At 41.4% G+C, this 20,813-nt stretch overlaps 1 protein-coding gene across 1 annotated transcript; it reads right to left on the reverse strand.

Annotated features, from left to right (window-relative positions):
* Positions 1-6,337: 6,337 nt before the first annotated feature.
* Positions 6,338-7,838, reverse strand: LOC127765799 (leucine-rich repeat extensin-like protein 6). Its single transcript, XM_052290758.1, has one exon. It carries the CDS (start codon positions 7,754-7,756, stop codon positions 6,572-6,574), a length of 1,185 nt encoding a protein of 394 aa, XP_052146718.1. The 5' UTR covers positions 7,757-7,838; the 3' UTR covers positions 6,338-6,571.
* Positions 7,839-20,813: the final 12,975 nt, after the last annotated feature.

Below are 20,813 nucleotides of genomic sequence, written 5' to 3' on the forward strand. Positions count from 1 at the left end.
TGTCCGTTCATAAGAACTGCGGTGTAGCTCAATTTATTAGGTTTCTTTTAATGGAAGCTGTCCTGAGGGTTTGAGTCTCCAAGACTTCAGTACATGTGATCGCATTTACCGGCAATTATTCTTTAATTCGTACTTCACATGCCTATATGGCTTTGTCAATATCAAGATATGCTAGCATAATCTCTTGAAAGTGTTCATGAAAATATGGTATACGTGCATGTGTGTTTATAGAGATAAGTGTGGGTATATAGGACCGTTTGCGTACAAAAAATTGACATTAAGACTCATTTGAAACTCTGTTTTTTTTTTTTGAAAACAAGAATTGGACAAAAAAAAGATATCAGGACTTATTGAATCCTATATAGGAAATGAAATCACATGAACAGATCAAAATAGATGTTCGGATGGTTCATAAGAAAATATATGAAAATAAGACTATATTGTAATTTTTTAGAGAGAAGAGAGGGAGAGATAACGTACAAGTTGCATTGAAACTCATAAAATGAATTTGAAAACATAATGGTATACTATAACCTCATGCTATAAATTCTCCAAAACATGAAGGATTTTTTTTATCCTACAAAATTCCCCTCAATCAATCCTACAAACCAAATGACCTCCATAGAAATTATACCTTTGGATTCAAGTCCTCTAGTTTCTCTCAAAAAATTCTTCAATTCCTCGAGTTTATTGATCCAAATAGTTACGATATAGCACTCAACAAACATACCATTCAAATTTGACTTGTACAAGGTAAAAAAAGAACAAATTACTATCCTATAACTTCCACGTCATAGATTAATTTTGAGTTTGATTTACACTAATCATAATATATGTTTGGTCTCCATTTTCTAATGGGAAGACAACTTGACAAGGATTAATCAATACGGAAATGTTAGCATTAATTAGTACATCAAACTTGATATAACCATGCATTATTTTTTGTTTTCCTTAGCCTTTCATCAAACCGTAAATAACCTTGCACAACCACATGCATTTTGATCGATTCGTTACAACAGCACACTACTATAAAAAGCGTTTTCATAAACGTATGTTTTTTTTTCCCGGCAGGTATGGTCATCGGAGCCAAATGACCACCTACGATAATGTAAACTGTGGTGGAGCTCGCTGTCCACCTACGTCTGCCTAAAAAATATAATTTTCGCAGGCGAAACCTTATGTGGTCCGTCTGCAAAAATCATGACTCCAGAAAAAATATCTAAGTCTCATCCTTATCTTCTCTTCCACCATCCTTACCCTCTCCACCACTCTCTCTCTCTCTTATATTTCCTTCCCGGTAGACGGCGGGTAGTGTGATGGCTTTCCCCGGCGAAAGCGGCGGCTCAACAACGAGGAGGGGAGGCGTCAACCGTGACAAGGAGGGGAAGGGAGGCGGCGGCTCGGCTCCTCCCTCTCCCAGCAACGGCGGCATCTTAGCGACGAGGAGGTTGAGACGACGACGCCGCTGGCTCACCTCGGGCGTGCGGATCCGCCGTCAGCCAGCCGCCGGTGCACAGATCTGCCGCCGACCGGCCACCGGCGCACAGATCCGCCGCCGGCCGGTATCGGGTAGGGGAGGGAAGGGGATGAGGCAGCTCGGCTTCTCCCTCTGCCGGCAACGACGGCGGCTCAGCGATGAGGAAGGGAGGCGGCGCTCAGCGATGAGGAGGGGAGGCGGTGCTCCAACCCTCTCCCTCCCTTCCTCCCAGATTTGTCCGCCGCCAGCGGCGGCGGTGGGTAGGGGTGGTAGCGGCAATTTTTTTTTGTTCGCTGAATTATTTTTGTAGGTGGGTGGAACTACCGCCTGCGAAAATGGAGATGCCGCCTACGAAAATTATCTATTTTGGCAGCCTGAATACGATTTTCCTACTAGTGGTAAATCAGCACAAATTGATCAAAATCTGACAATATGCGATACCCACTGTGTTTTTTTTTAATGAAAGACCACCACAAATACTTCTTCTAAGAAAAGGAAGCATGGCGTACACAGCACAACAGTGCACACATGTATGCTTCATTAAGAAAGTAAAGAACAAAACAACCTCACATGCATATATCCTTTTTGATCGCCTGTCTTACACGACGAGTTTTATAGAAACAATATATAATATAAGTCATTTTCCAACCCTTTCTTCTCGCACGGCTAATTAATGATCTGTTGACACTTGTTACTCTGCCAAGTAAAGTGTAAATAAAGTACTCCCTCCGTCCTATAATATAAGGGATTTTAAAATTTTTGCCTACACTAATTAATCACTCGTCTTATTTAAAAAATTTTGAAATTATTATTTATTCATTTTACTTACTTTATTATCCAAAGTACTTTAAGCACAACTTTTTATTTTTTATATTTGCATAAATTTTTTGAATAAAACGAGTAGTCAAATAATGTAAAAAAAACTTAAAATTCCTTCTATTATGGGACGGAGGGAGTACTTATTTACCACGTTATTTAAGATGTAGTGATAAGTTATTACCAGCCAATTATATATCCTCAGGAAGATTAGATATATATAGCTTCACGATAACACATGACGTTGTAAGTGCGACGCTTCATCATTGGCTCACCTTTTGTCACCATCAAGTTGTGCGCCTTATAATTAGCTTTTACATTATGCTTGGTTAATCTTGCAATTGGAATATATATTAAAAGCATAAGGCGAGAAAGTTTTTTGGACAATATTGTCCTGATCAACTTTTTGACCTTTGATCTCTTAGTCAAGCAAAAGCAGAAGCATTTATATGCATATGCAAACCATAGAAAACAAAATGTAGGTCGTAAAGCAGACCTAGCTAGGACAATCTTGACAATAGCACGAGAATCTTTGGTTGTTATGTTTCCCTTATCATTATTTTTCTTTTGTCGACATATATATGGACCATTTTGTGTAACTAATTAATTAAAGAAGTAAAGGCAACACGTTTAATTTGGAAAAAGGCCTATATATAGGTCCAAAATTTTTCTTATAAAACTTTTACAAACGCTGATGTGGTATACTGTGAGTAGATCTAGATTTTCTATATCCATCATTTAGTTAAAGCAAATAATTGATAACTTTGTTTGTAAGAATTCTATAATAATTTCTTTTGGTACATGTAGCATGCGTCAACATAGATATAACACATACATATGAACTATTTTTCCACTGCTTCTTTGGTAAAATATCAATATTATTTTTATGGGGATAATTAGTTTTCTCATAACTCAAGTTCTGCATGTGAATTATATGCACCAGATTAGTATTTCCGATCGAGTTTAAAACTGCACAGTGCCATTTTTTTTTTTTTTTTGCGGCTGGTCTTTTCAGTGGACATGCATTTCCGTGTCCATTTTCCACTTCTTTTAAACTTTTCTAGTTGAGCCATATGCATCAAAAAGGACAGAAATTTTTTATGGAAATGCAGGTGTGGTAGTTTGTGCATTACATATACATTCAGATAAGGTGGGTTGCTAGCTAGAGACTGAGTTAATGTTAATCTTTTGACATTATACACTACGCTTCAAAGTGAAAATTAGGTAACTGCACTGAATGGAAAATGGCAACACTATTAGGTCTAGCTACTAGCAGAGCCATCTCTAAGAATTTAAGGCCTTAATTTTTTTTAGGGTAAACACAGCTAGGGATTTATTCAATTTAAGGCCTTAATTTGAAATGGAAAATATAAAGCCCTAAAACTAGAAAATTTATATAACCAAAACAACATACTTTCATTTAATTATATAACTTTAATACATGTTATTTCTTACCATATTTTAATATAAAAGAGTAAAGGTAGTACTCAAGCACCTTGAGTGTACTTTGGTCTACATGATAGTTATGGTCCACTGAGATATTGTTTTAGTTGATCTTTTATTGAAAAACTCGGGAGCTCTAATTTTTTGGGGTCCCCTGTGCGGCTGGTCGCCTCGCCCTGAGTCGATAGCCTTGACTATACACGCTTTTTCTTGTATAAGTAATTTATGTTTAAAAATATATATGTAAAAGTACTATGATAATTTTTTTCTCTACAGGTTCAAATTATCATGATTTGTGTTTTTTTTTTGCATGCTTGTGCTTGTAAGTCCCATGAAAAAAAATGAAATGATCTAAATTTCACTCTATTCAAGTCTAGCAAGTAGCAAGCTAGGAGCTAGCCCTTAAGGGTGTTTACAATGCGTTGACATGGCGTTCAGTCTCACTCCAAAAAACAGAATATTCGTGGCCACGTATGCACGCTGCTCGGCCTCCTCACGTTCGCGTAGCCAACTTTGGCTACGCGTTCCTCGTTGTAGGTGGGCCCACAATCGTGCGTCGCCGCCTCGATTCCACCGCTCGACGCCGCCGGATAGAGGAGCCGGAGCTCGCCAGCTTCCACCGCCCGACGCCACCGGAGAGAGGAGGCGCTGGAGAAGGGAGAGGGGAGAGCCACCGATGGGGGGAGATACCGGCGACCGGCGCCGTCGCAGGGCAGGTTGAGGCCTCGGCTGCTCCCGCGCCAGATCCGCGCCGCCCGCTGTCCGTCGCTCCCGCCGCCCCGCCTCCGCTCGGCGCCGCTCGGGGGAGGGAGGACCTCGCTCCAGCGTCGCCTGTGCCGCCGAGCTGCCGCCGCCGTCATTGAGGCCATCCCGCAGTCGAAGTCGCTGCCGCCGCCTTCGAGCCACCGCCGCCTTCGAGCCGCCGCCTCCGTCTCCCAAGGACGGATCCGGCGACCCTAAGGCCGGATCTGGCGAGGAGGGGCACGGAGCGGAGCGGCCGTCGTCGAGCCGTCGGTGCCATCGTTGAGCCGCTGGCACTGTCGTCGCGGAGAGATGGGAGGGAGAGCGGACGAGATAGGGAGGGAGAGGTCGGGCGCCGGCAGCCAACAAGGAGGGGGCGGCGTGGAGGAAGGTGTCCCGGCGGCCATGGCAATGATTTCGCGGAGAAAGGATTTCGCGACGATGAGGACGGGGAGGAACGAGGAGGAGGGGAAGAGGAAAAGTGACTTGTGACTTGTGGGACCCACTAAAACAATAGTCCACACGCGCTATGAAATATTGCACTGTGGAGCTTGTGGCTTTTGAAGTTCTTAGGTCAATTTGGCACCCTAGGCTGAACAAAACGTGTGACGCATTGCTCATGCCCTAATAACTTCAATCCGAGCTGAAGTTGTCAGCAACTGTGATGGCATAGGAGAAATTTTTCCCTTCAAATTAACTTGTTTCTTTCACGAGCTTTTTAAGAAACTAATCGCTTTCCCTCACCACGAAGACTAGTTCGTCATATATATTCCACTAATTGACGATCGATCATTATTAGAATATTAGTGGAAGCATATATTCGTCAGCTTTAGAACTACTTTTGTGTTTGAAAATGAACTTATCTAATTATGAAGATCATATAACTGGTATATATGCATGTCATGAAACGACATGAAACATAAGTGCCTACGAGGTTTTTCCAAGCAGTTAACGTCATAGATTTTGAGCTAATGCATGCCTTTTGGTCAAGTAATTTTCACATGACCCCATAAATATAAAAAGCGTATATTTTTCTTATCCTTTAAATAAAATTTCCACAATTAGGGAACAAATTAATGATAGTTCCCAATAAAGGATAAAACTGCCACTGCATGCATTAGCGGAATTTAGAAAAGTACTGCAAGTTAACAATCTTTTATCTAGAAGATCTTCCAGTTACCGTTAATATCAGCAGTTGCCTTAATGAAAAACTTGAAATTAAATCACAATAATTCCATGTGATATATTTGTGGTCAAATTAAATTTTAGAAATTTCTTTCACATACGCATGAGAACTTACTAATTTGTATTTTGTTAAAGAAAAAACAATAAAACTTCAAGTATGTACATTTGGCAACAGCACAAGTACTTTTTTTTTAAAAAAAAAAAACCCACAAGAATAGTTGCAAAAGAAACTTAAATCCAAATCTTGTTTTAGCCAGAGAGTTACATGTCACAATTGTTTTATCTTACATTAGCTGTGTGAATATTACTGTGCAGGTAACAAAAGGCTAAGAAAAAGAAACAAGAATAAATAAAGCCAAAACCTAATATACACCCTCCATACTCGTAAAGAAAGTCGTTTAGGACAATGTTTAAGTCAAATCTTGGAAATATAAATCATGAATAACTCTCAAGTTGTTGAGTTTGAAAATGTAAAAATTATATGAATAGATTTGTCTTGAAAAATACTTTCGTAAAATTTTTAAAGTATACATATATCACTTTTTCAACAAATATTTTTATAGAAATAAGAAGTCAAAGTTATGTTTTGGAGACCGTGTCGCTGTCCAAAACGACTTCCTTTACGACTACGGAGGGAGTATACCACTAATTAACCACACCAAACACACACACATATGTATCCATCGAGACGGCGACATCACAACTTAATTAATGATAATCGAAAGTTTTTTTAACAACAACCATTTAATTCTGAAATTTGGATGCATGGATGGATGATAGAATATTAATTGGCTACCCCCTCCTAGAAAACCACATGGAGATTTGCAGTCTCTACCAACCAACTAGGACGATGACGTCACCAACGACGACCATGCAACGTTACGTACTCCGGCCGCCATGATCGATCGCTCACGGCGGAGGGATGACGATGCAGCCGTCGGCGGCGCAGTGCGGCGGCGGGCGGTGGGCGAAGGCGATGCACTCCTCCGGCGAGCGCTGGTGCGGCCAGTCCGGGATGCAGTTCATCCGGTCGTCGCGGAGCGGGACGTGGAGGCAGGACACCGGCTCGTCGCAGAAGTAGTTGCCGGCGATGGTGAGGTTCCTCAGCCTGGGTAGCTCGCAGATGGCCTCGGGGACCTCGCCGGCGAGCATGTTGTGGCCGACGTTGAGCACCTCCAGGCTCTCCATGTCGCCGACGCTGGCCGGCAGCTCACCGGCGAGCTCGTTGTGGCTGAGGTCGAGCACCCTGAGCTTCTTCAGCTTGCCGATCTCCGGCGGGATGCAGCTGCTGATGCTGGTGTTGAGGAGGATGAGCTCCACCAGCGTGTCCGCCATGTCGCCGATGGACGGCGGCAGGCAGCCGGCGAGACGGGTGTTGGCGAGCACGATCACCGACGCCGTCGAGTTGGTGAGGCTCGCCGACGACAGCGACACGTTGAAGCGGTTGTCGTTGGCGAAGATGGCGTCGAGGCCGAGCCGGCGGCCGAAGACGGCGGCGGGGAGCTCGCCGTCGAAGGCGTTGAAGCGGAGGTCGAGGAACTTGAGCCCCGGCAGCGAGGTGAGGAACGCCGGGAACGCGCCGGCGAGGAGGTTGTTGCTGACGTCGAGCTCGAAGAGGAGGCGCATGTGCTGCATCGACGGCGGCAGCGTGCCGCGGAAGCGGTTGGAGTTGAGGTGGAGGAGCGCGACGTCGGCGAGGAGGCCGAGGTGGTCGGGGAGGCACCCGGCGATGTCGCCGTGGTTGAGGTCGACGCCGGCGACGGTGAGGACGTGCGGGTCGTCGGGCGCCGCCGCGCAGTAGACGCCGGTGTAGTTGCACACGAACGGCCCGCACCAATCCTCCGTCAGGTTCTTGGGGTCCTCGGTGATGGCGTGCTTCCACGCCTGGAACGCCACGTACGCCGCCTCCAGCCGCTCATTGAACGGCGACAGCGGCAGCGACGGCGGCGGCGCCGGCGACGCCGAAGGCGACGGCGAAGGTGAAGGAGAAGGAGAGGGGAGAGGCTGGGAGAGACATGGAAGGAGAAGGAGGCAGAGGAGGAGGGGGAAAAGTTGGAGAGTTCTTGGCTTTGAGAGAAGAAGAATTAGCTGCATTTTGGTTGAATTGTTGCAATGCTTAATTAGAGAGAGAAACTAGAGAGATGGAGAGGATGAGAGAGGTAATAGGAAGAGAGTGTTCAGCACTGTGGTATGGTCTTGGATTTTGAGGTGATTATATATGGAGTTTTTTTAGGTGGAGGGGGATTGTGTTATGCTTGGTCATGGATGGATGTTGACTTAATTTTGTTCATTCATATATAGGAGTGAATTTCTAGTTGGTGTTTGGGGCTTTGGAAGTTAGCATCATGAAGATCCATAGAAAGTTGTATAATCTTTTCAGTCCAAGGTAGATCAACATGACATATATTGCTTTCATATTTTTTTTTACTTAATTAACATCTTAATATTCATGGTTCACAAAACCATCCAAAAGACCCACAAATTCTCCTCTTTTTTTTTGTTATTTACCTATGGTTCGAGTTAACAAACCGCTCAGTAAAACGATCAAATAAAAAACCAAACTGCCTTTTCTTTTGTAAAATTTATCTAAATTTCAACGGATTTCACGAAAATCATTAAAAAGACGAAACCGCTCAGGAGCATTATTCAATTAGCAAACAGTCTTGTGAAGTTGTGAACCGTGCTCTAAGTTGCAACATTTTCTTTTCTGCGAAACAAACCTGCAACATGTGATTTGCATTTCTTTTTGTAATTTTACATTAAAAATATTTAGAATGTAATTTTGAACATGATGATAGCTAGTAAAATTATAGAGGGAAATTTGACGGTCGAGATTTCAGAGCAACAAATAAAAAGAACAGCAGGTGACTGTACAGATTTTTTTACTTTTTTTTTAGAAAGAGGGTAATTTTTACCCGGCCTTTGTATATATCCAACCGGACAAAATATTATATCTTGCAAAATGGAAAGCAGAAAGCGATTTTCGCTAATGCAGAATCCCCCTTTTCTCATACAGGGCATAATGGCTCTGCACGGTTTATTCTGAATCTGATACATAAAATTTCCCTACCTAGGATGGCGTTTATGCTGAAGATCATTGTGATGCCTGACTAAGTAGTGCATGTACACTAGGACAACAAAACTTTCTGGGCATCACACACAGGGTTTCAGGTGAGAGGTCATTGTCAATATTCATCTCCAGTCTCCATCCCTGTCTTGTAGGACGAGAGATTAGGCGCTAAAAATCAATTAAGATCAGCGTGAGGTCAGACTCGTCAGTCGTCAGGCATCACACTGCTCTTCAACTGGTAGGGCTCATCTTAATTCGTTGGCTTAGCATGCAAGATTAATCTGTTCACATCTGTTCGCGCGCTAGGACCAGCATTAGTGCACAAATGTCGCTGTAAGGGCTTTTGGAGAGAGAGAGAGAGAGAGAGCTTGAGCTTAGCACAAATGGAAGCATCAGAGGAGCTAGAGGAGAACATGGCTGGTTCAGCTTCAGCTCTGTAACATGACCTCCTTACCTCTTGCTTGTTGGCACATCTTGAGCACGCACGCACTCCCTCTCTTATCATGGTCAGTGTTTCTAACAGCTACAGCTTCACTAAAAATCTCCAATTTTATAAACAGTTCATATTCTAACTTAGATGATCAGAATTTATAGTTATAGAATTAAAAAAAGAAACATAAGAGGTCAAAAGTCGAGAAACTTAACTTTTCCATATTCTCATCAGCTGTCTACTCACCTATTATTTCTTAGAGCTCGAGCTCCCCCAAAACAAACTAAAATAACTCAACGTGTGTTTCTGGCTTTCTGCACATCTGCATCCACTGCATCTCTCTCTCAAGATTCACTGTCAGAGGCTCCAGCTTAACCCAATCCGGTAGGTGAGGGAAAATGGTGGCTGGTGAGATTGCATTTCCCTGCACCGAATCTTCTCGCAACAAATGCGGTTTTAGGTTAATGTTTTACCCATTCCTTTTGCACCTTCGACTGTAACTGTACTATATTATTATTATTATTAACCACAGAGAAGGTTAATCTTCACACTTGCTGCCGACAGGTTGCATGGACAGCCTTCTCTAATCCGTGACAAAAACAATAAAATGATCTATCGGTGCTAGCTAATTGGGAATTGCTTGAACGAGATGAACCATCCTTTTTCTGCCTAATGGAATAGACTATGATTCGAATGCCTTTTAGCACACGAGGTGCATATGCAGCAGATCGATAGAGGAACTGTAGTTGATCAGACTGAACTTTCATCATCGTTTTCTCTGAATTGCAGACAAAGAAACCCAATGGAGAATATTTGCTGCCTGCCTTCAGTTTCTCTTCTGGTTACATGGTGACATCCATCCAATGCCATCGATCGATTTGTCTACATGGCCTGCAGACAAGAAGGCTCACCATATGATCCCTGCATAAGATATGTTCTTAATTAATTGGAGTTTAGAGCAAGTGAGACATGATCAATTGACATGTCTCCTTGATATGTATGGCTCGGTTCAGAGATTGTGCATGCATGAAGCTGGTCTAATATGGTCAAGCAGGTACTATATAGCTATCCCAGCAACAGTCACTGCACCATGCATATATATAGAAATTAAGTCCAAACCAAACATCAGGAATATGTATATAAATTCAGCTTCTACCATGAAACTCTACTGGTAGTCCAACATCCACGTCAGCTCAGTACAATGCAATGGGCCGTTGCTAATTGAAGCTCAAGGCACACCTTGGATCAAGAAATGTAATACAAACAGGAAATAAATATGCATACCAAAAGGTTTGCAGAAGCAGAGATGCGTACCGCGGTGACAATTAATTGTAAAAGTAAGTTTGGATTGCTATAAATTTCCAGCAAACTCTGCAGTAAAGAGACCACCGTCAAATTGTCTAAAATTAATGGGATATGGTCATATGTAGAAGATGTAAGATTAATTGCAAGAATGCATAATGATTTGTCCAACTATAATTAATGCATGAGATGTGATGATGTGAGCTAGTGAGGGTGTACAAAAATGTCATCGGACACCCACCGTTGTACTTACTTGATTTGAGTTGGAAGGATTAATTCGATATGGATCAAAGGAAGTGACCTTTGTCCAGCCTCTCATGGCTCATCACCTGGATTTTTCACAATTTAATCCTTTTTAAAAATTTATTTCACAAATAGACTCTAAAAAAATTATCCAAAAAATAGTACTTTTTAGGGCGTCAGAGTAGCTAGCGGCGCCGGCCAAGGGACGACAGCAGCCTCTCTGGCGGCCGTGGCGGGGCGGTGCTGAGGTTGCAGGGGGAGCGCGCCAATGTGGCTGGCGCTCCCCCCCCCCCTAATTTTTTTTTGATATTTTTTTCACACTTAGGAGCATAAAAAGAACTAACCATATAAAAAATAAACTCAAATGGACGAAATACGTGACTTGTAGAATTTTTCAAAGCTATACCGAAAAGCCCCCCCTCTCCCTGCTCTTCGTTGTTTTGGTTTTTCCTATAGTCCCAAAAAAAGTAGATTAGATTTCGAACACTGTTAACCTTTTTTTACATCCTATAAACAATAAAAAAAAAGTTAGGGTTTGTGTTTTTTTACATCGGGTGTTATTTCTTAAAATAGACATAATTTTCTCATACGGACTCAGAATCAGGTAAATAATATATCCACGGACATCTATAGAAAAAGTTACATCCAATTCTCCCCAGCTTCGTCGAGTTCGGCGAAAGTAGAATCTCCAAATTCCGCTTGCAAGATTGTGTTTACGAGGCGAGAAGCTTTTCGGTAGAGTTTTGAAAAATTCTACAGGTCACATATTTCTTCTATTTGAGTTTATTTTTTGTATGTTTGGTTCTTGTGTGCTCCTAAGTGCAAAAAAAATATCAAAAAAAATTAGGGGGGCGGTGCCAGCCACATTGGCGCGCTCCCCTGCCACCTCAGCGCCACCCCGCCACGGTGGCAGGAGGACGGCGCCAGAGAGGCTGGTGCCGTCCCGTTGGACGACGACGCCAACTATTCTGGCATCCCAAAAAGGATCATTTTCGGAATAAGTTTTTTCAGGAGTCTATTTGCGAAATAAGTTTTTTAAAATGACCGAGTTGTGAAAAATCCAGGGCTCATCACCCCCTGCTATATAGCCAATGACTACAAGCAAGCATGATCAGTTATCCTTACGACAGGTTAACCATAGAATAATAGAAATACTCAAAAAAGTAGTACAGCAAGCTGTGTGGTCTGGTTCACACAAGTTTGGCACACAATCTGGACACAGAAAGACTGGAAAATCCATTGGTGATGTTCCTGTTTCATGAATTCGGAAGCTTTGAAATTGTACAGGTCTCAGAGCAGAACTACCACAATAGCTGCAGAGTACAGTCACAGTCACAGAAGAATATAAAAGCGCACATAATATTAAGCGCCATGCATGTGCAAGTGATAGTTAAAGAATTAATCTGCAGGTAATCAACAACGGAAAGCTAAACGCTTGCATGATCGAAGGACTCCATCGGCGCTGCTGAAGCTTGATATTGCCCAAGCTTTTGATTCCATTTCTTGGCAATTCATTTTGGAAGTTTTGGAGCACAAAGGCTTCAGCCTTCGGTGGCGCTCGTGGGTTGCCATGTTGTTTCGAACAGCTAGCTCAAGGTCTTAATCAATGGTGAGCCGGGCTGCCCAATTCTTCATCGGCGAGGAGTTCGCCAGGGAGATCCCATTTCCCCGATGATTTTTATCTTAGCCATGGATGTGCTGAGTTCCATCTTCTCCAAAGCTGAGGGTGAAGGTTTGCTGCAGCCGTTAGGGATTCCTTTTCGTGTATCCCTGTGTGCTGATGATGTGGTCGCATTTATACGGCCGGTTATGGATGAGATTCGCACTGCCACCCAAATTCTTGCCATTTTTGGGGAAGCGTCTGGTCTTCGAATAAATTTTGCAAAATGTTCAGCGCTTCCAATCCAGTGCAATGAGACGGATCTCCAAACTCTCCATGATGAATTGCCATGTCAGGTCGCTTCCTTCCCTTGCACATATCTAGGATTGCCTCTGTCCATCTTCCGGCTGAAGAAGGAAGACTTGCAGCCACTGGTTGACAAAATCGCGCGCCGTTTGCCTTCTTGGATGTCTCACTTGATGACGCCTATTGGCCGGGCTACCATGGTGAACGCTGTACTGAGCTCAATTCCCGTCTACCTACTCATGGCCATCAATGCACCGAAGTGGGTTATCAAAGGGATTGACAAGATCCGTCGCAGCTTTCTTTGGGTTGGAAAAGCTTCTGCAAATGGCGACGTCTGTCGGGTCACATGGGCTCGAGTTTGCTCGCCCAAGGAGTATGGTGGTTTGGGGATTCCTGATCTAGAGAGGTTGGGAATCGCCCTGAGGTCGCGATGGCTCTGGCAGCAGAGAACTTCATCGGAAAAGCCGTGGCAAGGGCTTAGTATTCCGGTCTCGCAGAAGGAGTGCAATCTAGTATCGATTTCCATGGTATGCTTGGTAGGGGATGGGAATTCAGTGCTGTTTTGGGAGGATTGCTGGATGCAGGGTTCCTCCATTCGGTCGCTAGCGCCGGCTGTATATGCTGCAGTCCCTGCTCGTCTCCGGAATCGTCGCACGGTGGCTGAGGCAATGACTAACAGAAGATGGATCCAGGACATCAGTTCCACGTTGGGTATTCAAGCGATCCTAGAGTATTTCAAGCTTTGGGATTGCCTTCGGTCAGTGCAGCTTTCTGAAGAGCCGGACTCTCTATCTTGGCGGTGGGAGACCTCAAGAGAATACTCTTCCCGCTCGGCTTATCGTGTTCTCTTTTTTGGAAGAACTCGTCTCCAGTACAAGCCAATTTGGCAATCTTTGGCACCCTCTCGCTGTCGCTACTTCCTTTGGTTGGTAGCTCTTAACCGTTGCTGGACAGCATACCGTCTCCGGAGTCATGGTTTGTCGCACCCAGATCGATGTATTCTGTGTGATCAATGCGAAGAGACGATTGATCATCTCTTGGTCGCATGCCCGGAGTCGCGGCAACTGTGGTGGGTAGCGCTCAGAGCTATCAGGCATTCGGAGTGCTTACCGCTCAATGAACACTCTTTCCTCTCATGGTTGTGCGACTGTCGCAAGAAGATGGTCAAGGAACATCGCCGGGGTTTCGACACCATCGCGACGTTGGTTGCATGGACGATCTGGAAGGAAAGAAACAATCGAGTCTTCAACCAGAAGAGCAGAACTTGGGCGGAGGTTGCAAGGGTTATGACGGGTGAAGCGGAGTTGTGGTGGCTAGCTAGAGCTGCAATCCCCGTTTTGGTAGCTCATGTTAGTGGAGAAGGGTCGCAAAATTTAGTTGGAGATTAGGCTTTTGTTTCTTGGTTCTCCTCCTGTACCCTGTCCCCTTCGCTTTGTCTTTTTGGCCCGCTTTGTACATACATTTATTCCTTCTTAATACAAAGATGCGCTCCTTGCGTATTCAAAAAAAAAAATCAACAATGGAAAATCTAGAGTAAATCAGCAAACGCCGATACTAGCAAGTGAGCAAATACCTGAGAAAGAGGGAGATTTAAACTCCCGGAACACAGGAGATTGTGGAGGAGTGGGCCAATAGTGGATGGGCCAGCACACGCACACGGCACACCCATCCTCCATCAGATAGTGGAGGAGTGGAAGTCTACTGGTAAAATTTTGAAGTCTGTGCTGTGCGTTTGCTCGTCTTGCGATGCCAACTTTACGAGTCCTACAGGCAGCAGGACAGCCCTCGAAAGGCATGCGGGTGGGGTGACAGCGTACGTGTGCACGCCATAGTCAAACCTCCTCAGTCCTTGCATCACTCGCCCGCTACAGTCAAATCCAGAGCCCACACAATTCTGGCATGGTTCTCGTAAGGCCATTCACAATGCGTTTGTGTGTCATTTAGCCTCAACCTTACACATTAGAGATTCTCAGGCTTTTCCCGTGACCAAACCAAGTACGAGTGATCAAATTGAGCCACACGTTCTTCATCAAAAATTTCTCAACATTGTCAGAGCCAGCCCACACTCGTCGCCAGAGAAAGGAGAGGGAGGAAAGAGAGCTCGGCTCGTCCCAGTGGCCAGGGAAGGAGACCTCCATCCTCCATCGTCCTCACGCAGTCATGGTTGGCTGAGCAAATTACTGCCGGCGGTACACCATCCGCCGCCACAGAGAAGAGGAGAGGTGTGGACCGGCACCACCGAGGTGGACGGAGAACCCAGATCTGGCCCGCAGGAGTCCTCCTCGTCGTCGTTTCCTTCTTGACTCAGGGGCCTCCGCCGCCGCGCTTGCCGCCGGGTGGCCGCTGGCCAGGCACTAGATCTGGCGGTCGAGGGAGGAGATGAGCAGTGCTGTCGGCTAAGGGGAGGAGAAGAGAGAAGCCGGAGGCACAAGCTGTGAAAGGAGAAGTAGAAGCCGTGGTCGCTGGTGGCTCAGGGAGAAATCCGCTCGGCGTCCCACCGCCGCCGCTCCACTCCGCTGCGCCGCGTCGTCCACAGCTTCCGTCCCGACGAGGAGAGGTGGAAGCGTGGAGCCCCCTCGGCGCCGCCGCCGCCATCAGTCGTGGCTTCCGGCCCTCGACGTCGCCGCTTCGTTTCCTCCGCTGGAAAGTAAGAGGAGATAGGGGAGAGATAAGAGAGAGACTGGGATTTGAGAGATAGAAGAGAGAGATTGGGATTTGGGAGATAAAAATTGACTGGTGGGACCCACTACAAGCCACTTGTATTGTGGAGTACGTAGCTTACTAAGTTCTTGGTATTGTGGAGTACGTAGCTTACTAAGTTCTTGGTCTACGTGGTACGTGAGGAACAACAAATAGGAAGGACGCACAGTGAACGCCCTAAAATCTTCGGCCTTTGTAAGCTAGTCGAATACTTTATTCTAATAATGTATAGTTGTAAAATTAAAAATTAAATTAGAACTCACTCTTTTAATATTCTCATAAGCTTTTTTATTAGTTCCTTCCGCCCCGTTCGATCACCACAACTGGAGATAAATTTTTATGGCACACAAAACGAGAAACCTCACTAGCACATAATTAATTAAGTATTAACTACTATAAATTTAGAAAATAGATTTATTTGCTTTTTTTAAGCAACTTATATATAGAAACTTTCTTAAAATAACGTAGCATTTAACTATTTGAAAGCGTGCTAACGGAAAACAAGCAAGTTAAAGTTTGAAGTTGAAGAAGCTAGCTAAATGGCACTGGAGGCCATGGACCATATTAGAGTTTGATCCAAGGTTAAAGATATAGTAGATACATATATGTACCACCATTTGATCCAAACCCTTGCATCTAGATGGACCACCTTTCAGCTTAGTAGTTCCATCGTTTGTCTTTCAACTACTGCCAAAATTTAAATCTTAAAATTAGAGTTGATTTGGGTTTTTTTCATCACAATTTAATTTCCAACATTGACTTTTAAATCATTAAGAACACATAGTATAAATTTTTTAACCACAAACTATTTAATTGCTAGTAAGCCATTACAACTTATAATTAGCATATGCAAAATGATGGACCTATAGGTTGAGTGCCCCTTTGATGATTTGTAGGGAAAACAAACTTAGGCTGAGTTATAGGTTCAGAACTAACTCTCCGGTACAAAAAATGAGTGACTCATTAGCATATGATTAACTAAATATTAGCTAATAAAAACTTGAAAAATGGATTAATATGATTTTTCAAAGTAACTTTCATACATAATTTTTTTAAAAAAAAACACATCATTTAGCAGTTTGGGAAACGTGCGTGTGAAAAATAAGGGAACCCTTAGAGGATTTCAATCATGTAAGAAAGATTTCTAAGAAAGCCTATGAAACCAATGATTGAATATCATTTTGTTTGAAATTCCTAGGGAATGTACAATCATATAGATATTTAGAAAGTAGTTAGCATGAGCTTTTATCCTCTTGAAAAATTCTCTTTCAGTCCATCTCTCTCATATGATTTCTACATTTTTCTTAAAAGTCTACTAAACTATAATTCTAGTATATTTTCCTATGTCTTCTAATCTTGTACTTTGTACTTGTATTCCTATTAAAATTCTGTGTTTTTCTTATTCCAAAGTGTTTTCAATCTTGGGTTTTAAAGGAGCCCTGAATTTTACTACGCCCTATTTTAAAATGTAAGTATTTCTAGAAAATCTATTTTAGGATGAAAAAAATGAAAACTATATTTTCAATTCATATAATAATATTGAAGTTGTTCTTTTCAAAAAATAACATTGAAGTTGTACTAAGTGTCCGTTCACATGCAGTAGCCAGGGGCCACTGCCCCGGCAAGTGGACATGCAGTAGGTGATAAATCTAGCATGAGACAAAACCGAACAAGAAAGAGAAAACAAGAGAAAAATAAGTTGAAATACCTAGTCACACGAGTTATGCCCTGCCACTCCTCTCCTAGTACTACTGTTGCCTATCTTCACATTTCTACTCCATCGCACATGATAGGGTCTATCTACGTCAAGCCTCATGTGTGTACGTATGTAATGTGTACCCATTACCCATATACATAGATGAACTACCTATAATTAGCATATTCAATTTCTGGTAAATAGATAACCCATACACAAACCAAATTAGCGAATTCAACACCACTCTATAACATGCATCCATTAGCATAAACCTTGACATAGTTTCATGGTTTTCTAGTATCGGAAGTGATGTGGGAGCAAGGAGATTTCTTATTACCGACTTCCACTTTGAGACTCTTTCCTTATCTTCTTCAGACTTTATCCATATGTATAACGTTTATTTTCGTACATAATTTGGTATATAGTGGGGTTCCGCTGGGGTAAATGCATGTCTATAGAGTATCCCATATTTAATACACAATCAAGATTTTCTAGCATATATAACATCGTATCACATATAGAATACCTATGTGTTTAGATAAATTAAAACTAGTTCCCATTTCAAAAAAGAGAGAGAGAGAAGAATTAAGGAAGATGCATCCATTTTAGTGGCCATCTTAATTGTGATTTTTTCTTTTGAAAGAACTCCCAGATAAATTATTACATATAACCAATCTAAAGAAAAGCTTGATACCTCCAAGTTATTACCTATCTATGTGTTTGATACCCTCCACAAGCCACAACCTAGCTAGGCATGCACTTAGGATATTTGGTAGCCTGTAGTAGCAGGGCTCGTCCCTATAAAAATGTTTAAAACAAAAATAAAAAGAAAATCATGCACATGGTGCCCATGTAGAAATGAATATAGTGAGATTAGAAAAAAAAGGGGGGGGGGGTGCAATCTGACTACATTTTACTTCCAAGGGCATCAAGTATTATTCTTTCAAAATTATTGCCAAGGGCATGAAAAATAGTCTAGACATGTGCTATTTGCATAAAATGGCACAAACAACTTGTACAAATAGGTTGTCTATTTAGTACATTTAGCATATTCATATAATTAATGGTTCGATCCTATGGATAGCCACAAAACGGAGCTAAATGCACCAGCGGATCCAAGGCCCAACAACACTGGGGTTATAGTAATTAAATACTAGCTAGTTATGTTTTCATCTGCATTAAAGTTTTCCTAGATCTACCATTGACTAAACTAGTTGGCACCCTGCGTCTTTGCCGTGGGTTTTATAGTTTTATCGTCAAACAAAATCAAAGTTTTAAATGGTTAAGTGCAACTCTATGTATATGCAAAATATATGATAATGTGGATTTATATATGCATTATGTTATCACAATACAATTCATGCTTTATTTTTCCAAGTGTCATTGTGTATTGTTATAATATATATGAATATTATTTTCATGCGCAATATAGGCATCGTTGTAGTTAGATAGTTTGCATCTCTCTACTTCACTCACATTTTTTCTGAAAATGGATTCAGATAACGATACCTAATAATGGATAACTAATAAATGATTGAATTGGATGAATAAGTAGCTTCTTGATCCAACGGTTGTTATCTTTGTACTAATATGATCTAATGGCTTAAAATTATTGATGATATGGCTTCTTACATGTATTGCTTTATAGGAGTAAATGTCTCTTAGTGGGTACCAACTATATAGGAAGATAGGATAGGATACAAAGTTGTTTATAAAACCATATGATAATTGACAGATATCACCATTCTCTTTCCTTATCTTATGCGTCATCCTAAATTCATACGTGACAAATATCTTGGATGAATGACATTGTACCAATGTTCACCATGGACCTAAACTTGAGATTGGAATCTAAATCAATCCCCTTCAACCATATGGCAAATATATGCGATGTACTCAATTACATTTTAGTTGCTAATATTATATTTGCAAAGTTTAATGTATTCTAAAATCTAAACCTTGATTGTGAATCTCATGGCTTGTTGTTGTATGTTGTTGGTGTTGCTTAGTTTTAGATTAGTAATGTAAGGTGCATGTGATTAAGTGACGGTGAGGTTATTTGTGCTCAATGGCAGATCAAACATAATATGTATTGGTCCCTTTTTAAAATAAAAAATAATATATTTATGCAAAAATTAATGGAGATATATAGATATTATATTCTAAACGTTAAATGTGATATATGCATTTGCCATATCTCATGAATGTTAATATGGCTTTATGGCTATGTATGCATACGATTGACTTACTCATTTTAATTAATTATGAATACTAGAGTTTATGAAGACTGACACAAGAACTTATTGAAATATGTGGTTGTACCTATCGACCATATCTATGATAGAGTTGCATGCTTACGTCCAACAATAAAAATGAACAAATTCCTGAAAATATTAGAAATGTTTAAATTACAATACATATTGCAAAGAAGCCTAAGTTTCATAGTTTTTTTTTAAAACTTAGTAGTGTTGTTTGAAATCTAGTAGTGTATTTTATATTTAAAAATAAGTATGCTTGCTTTGCTTTATTTACGAAATTTAGGTCGAGATGGAGTGAACTCTAGTCAGTAATAAGATACTACTCTCTCTATCCCACAATATAGCAAATTCAAGCATTTCAAATTTAGCTTAGTATAAACTCTCCCCGTTCCAAAATAAGTTTATTTTTAACCCATTCCATGCATATCAATATAAAACCCAAAATACTAGAATACCCCCACTTTATCAATCCCAATGCAATTATTTCTAGCATTTCAAACTTAGCTTAATATAACTCTCCCCGTTCCAAAATAAGTTTATTTTTAACCCATCCCTCACATATAGCAATATAAAACCCAATAGACTAGAATACTCCTACTTTATCAAATACCAATGCAAGTATTCGTAAAATTTATCGTAGGATATAGCAGCTTGTACATATAAATATATAATTCATCTCAACAATCTCTCATTTAATTTTTCTACCTACATCCTTATCTCAACCATCACAACTATCTCTTATTTAATTTCATCTATCTCCTTAATCTCATAAAAACTTCAAAAGTTCTTATATTTTTTTAATGGATGGATTATCCTTTTTTCTATATATTCTTACAATGCAGGGCTTCATAAAAAGTTAGTCTTTGACTATATGGTTTAATTAGAACTATAACTTGATAACACGACTGTACATGGGATGCTAAGAAATTCCTTCATTATTACCTTTAGGCCCTCTTTAATTTGTAGGAAAGATATAGGATATATGGAGGATTTCAATCCTATGGAAAAATTTTCAATTAAGTCCTGAAACAAAGAATTTGAAATTCCATCTGAAATAAACAATCCTATAGAAAATTTAGAAGAAAGTTAATGAGAACTCCAGTCTCTTTAGAATTTTCTTCAAGTCTATCTCTTTCATCTGATTTATGCATTTTCTCGTTTGGTCTATTTAAATGACCATTCATACATTTTTTCTATATTTTGTAATACATTGTTGCGTAACCGTATTTCTGTTAAAATCCCGTGTTGTTTTTGTATTCCTGCATCATCTGAATCCCCTATTTCGAAGGAGGTGCCGGCTTTAAAAAAGAGGGACCTCATATCAATTTCGCAAGGATTCACGAAGAAAAATGTTGTGATTAGGAAAAAATATTCGCTCCCTTTGGACGTTATCCAGAGAAGAGTTTTAGGCTGTCTTTAATTTTGCAGGCCAGTCCCTGTAACTCGTTAATTTATAGTCCTCATATTTTATCAATTCATAGAAACCCTTACACTTTTGCATCAAACACCCCGGAAATCAGAAACAACTACAAAACATCACCTCCCA

Source organism: Oryza glaberrima, chromosome 3 (assembly GCF_000147395.1).
Source record: "Oryza glaberrima chromosome 3, OglaRS2, whole genome shotgun sequence".
NCBI lineage: Eukaryota > Viridiplantae > Streptophyta > Magnoliopsida > Poales > Poaceae > Oryza > Oryza glaberrima.

Coding starts and splice junctions, on each gene's coding strand:
- LOC127765799 (XM_052290758.1), bottom strand. CDS start 7,756: ATGCAGCTAATTCTTCTTCTCTCAAAGCCAAGAACTCTCCAACTTTTC.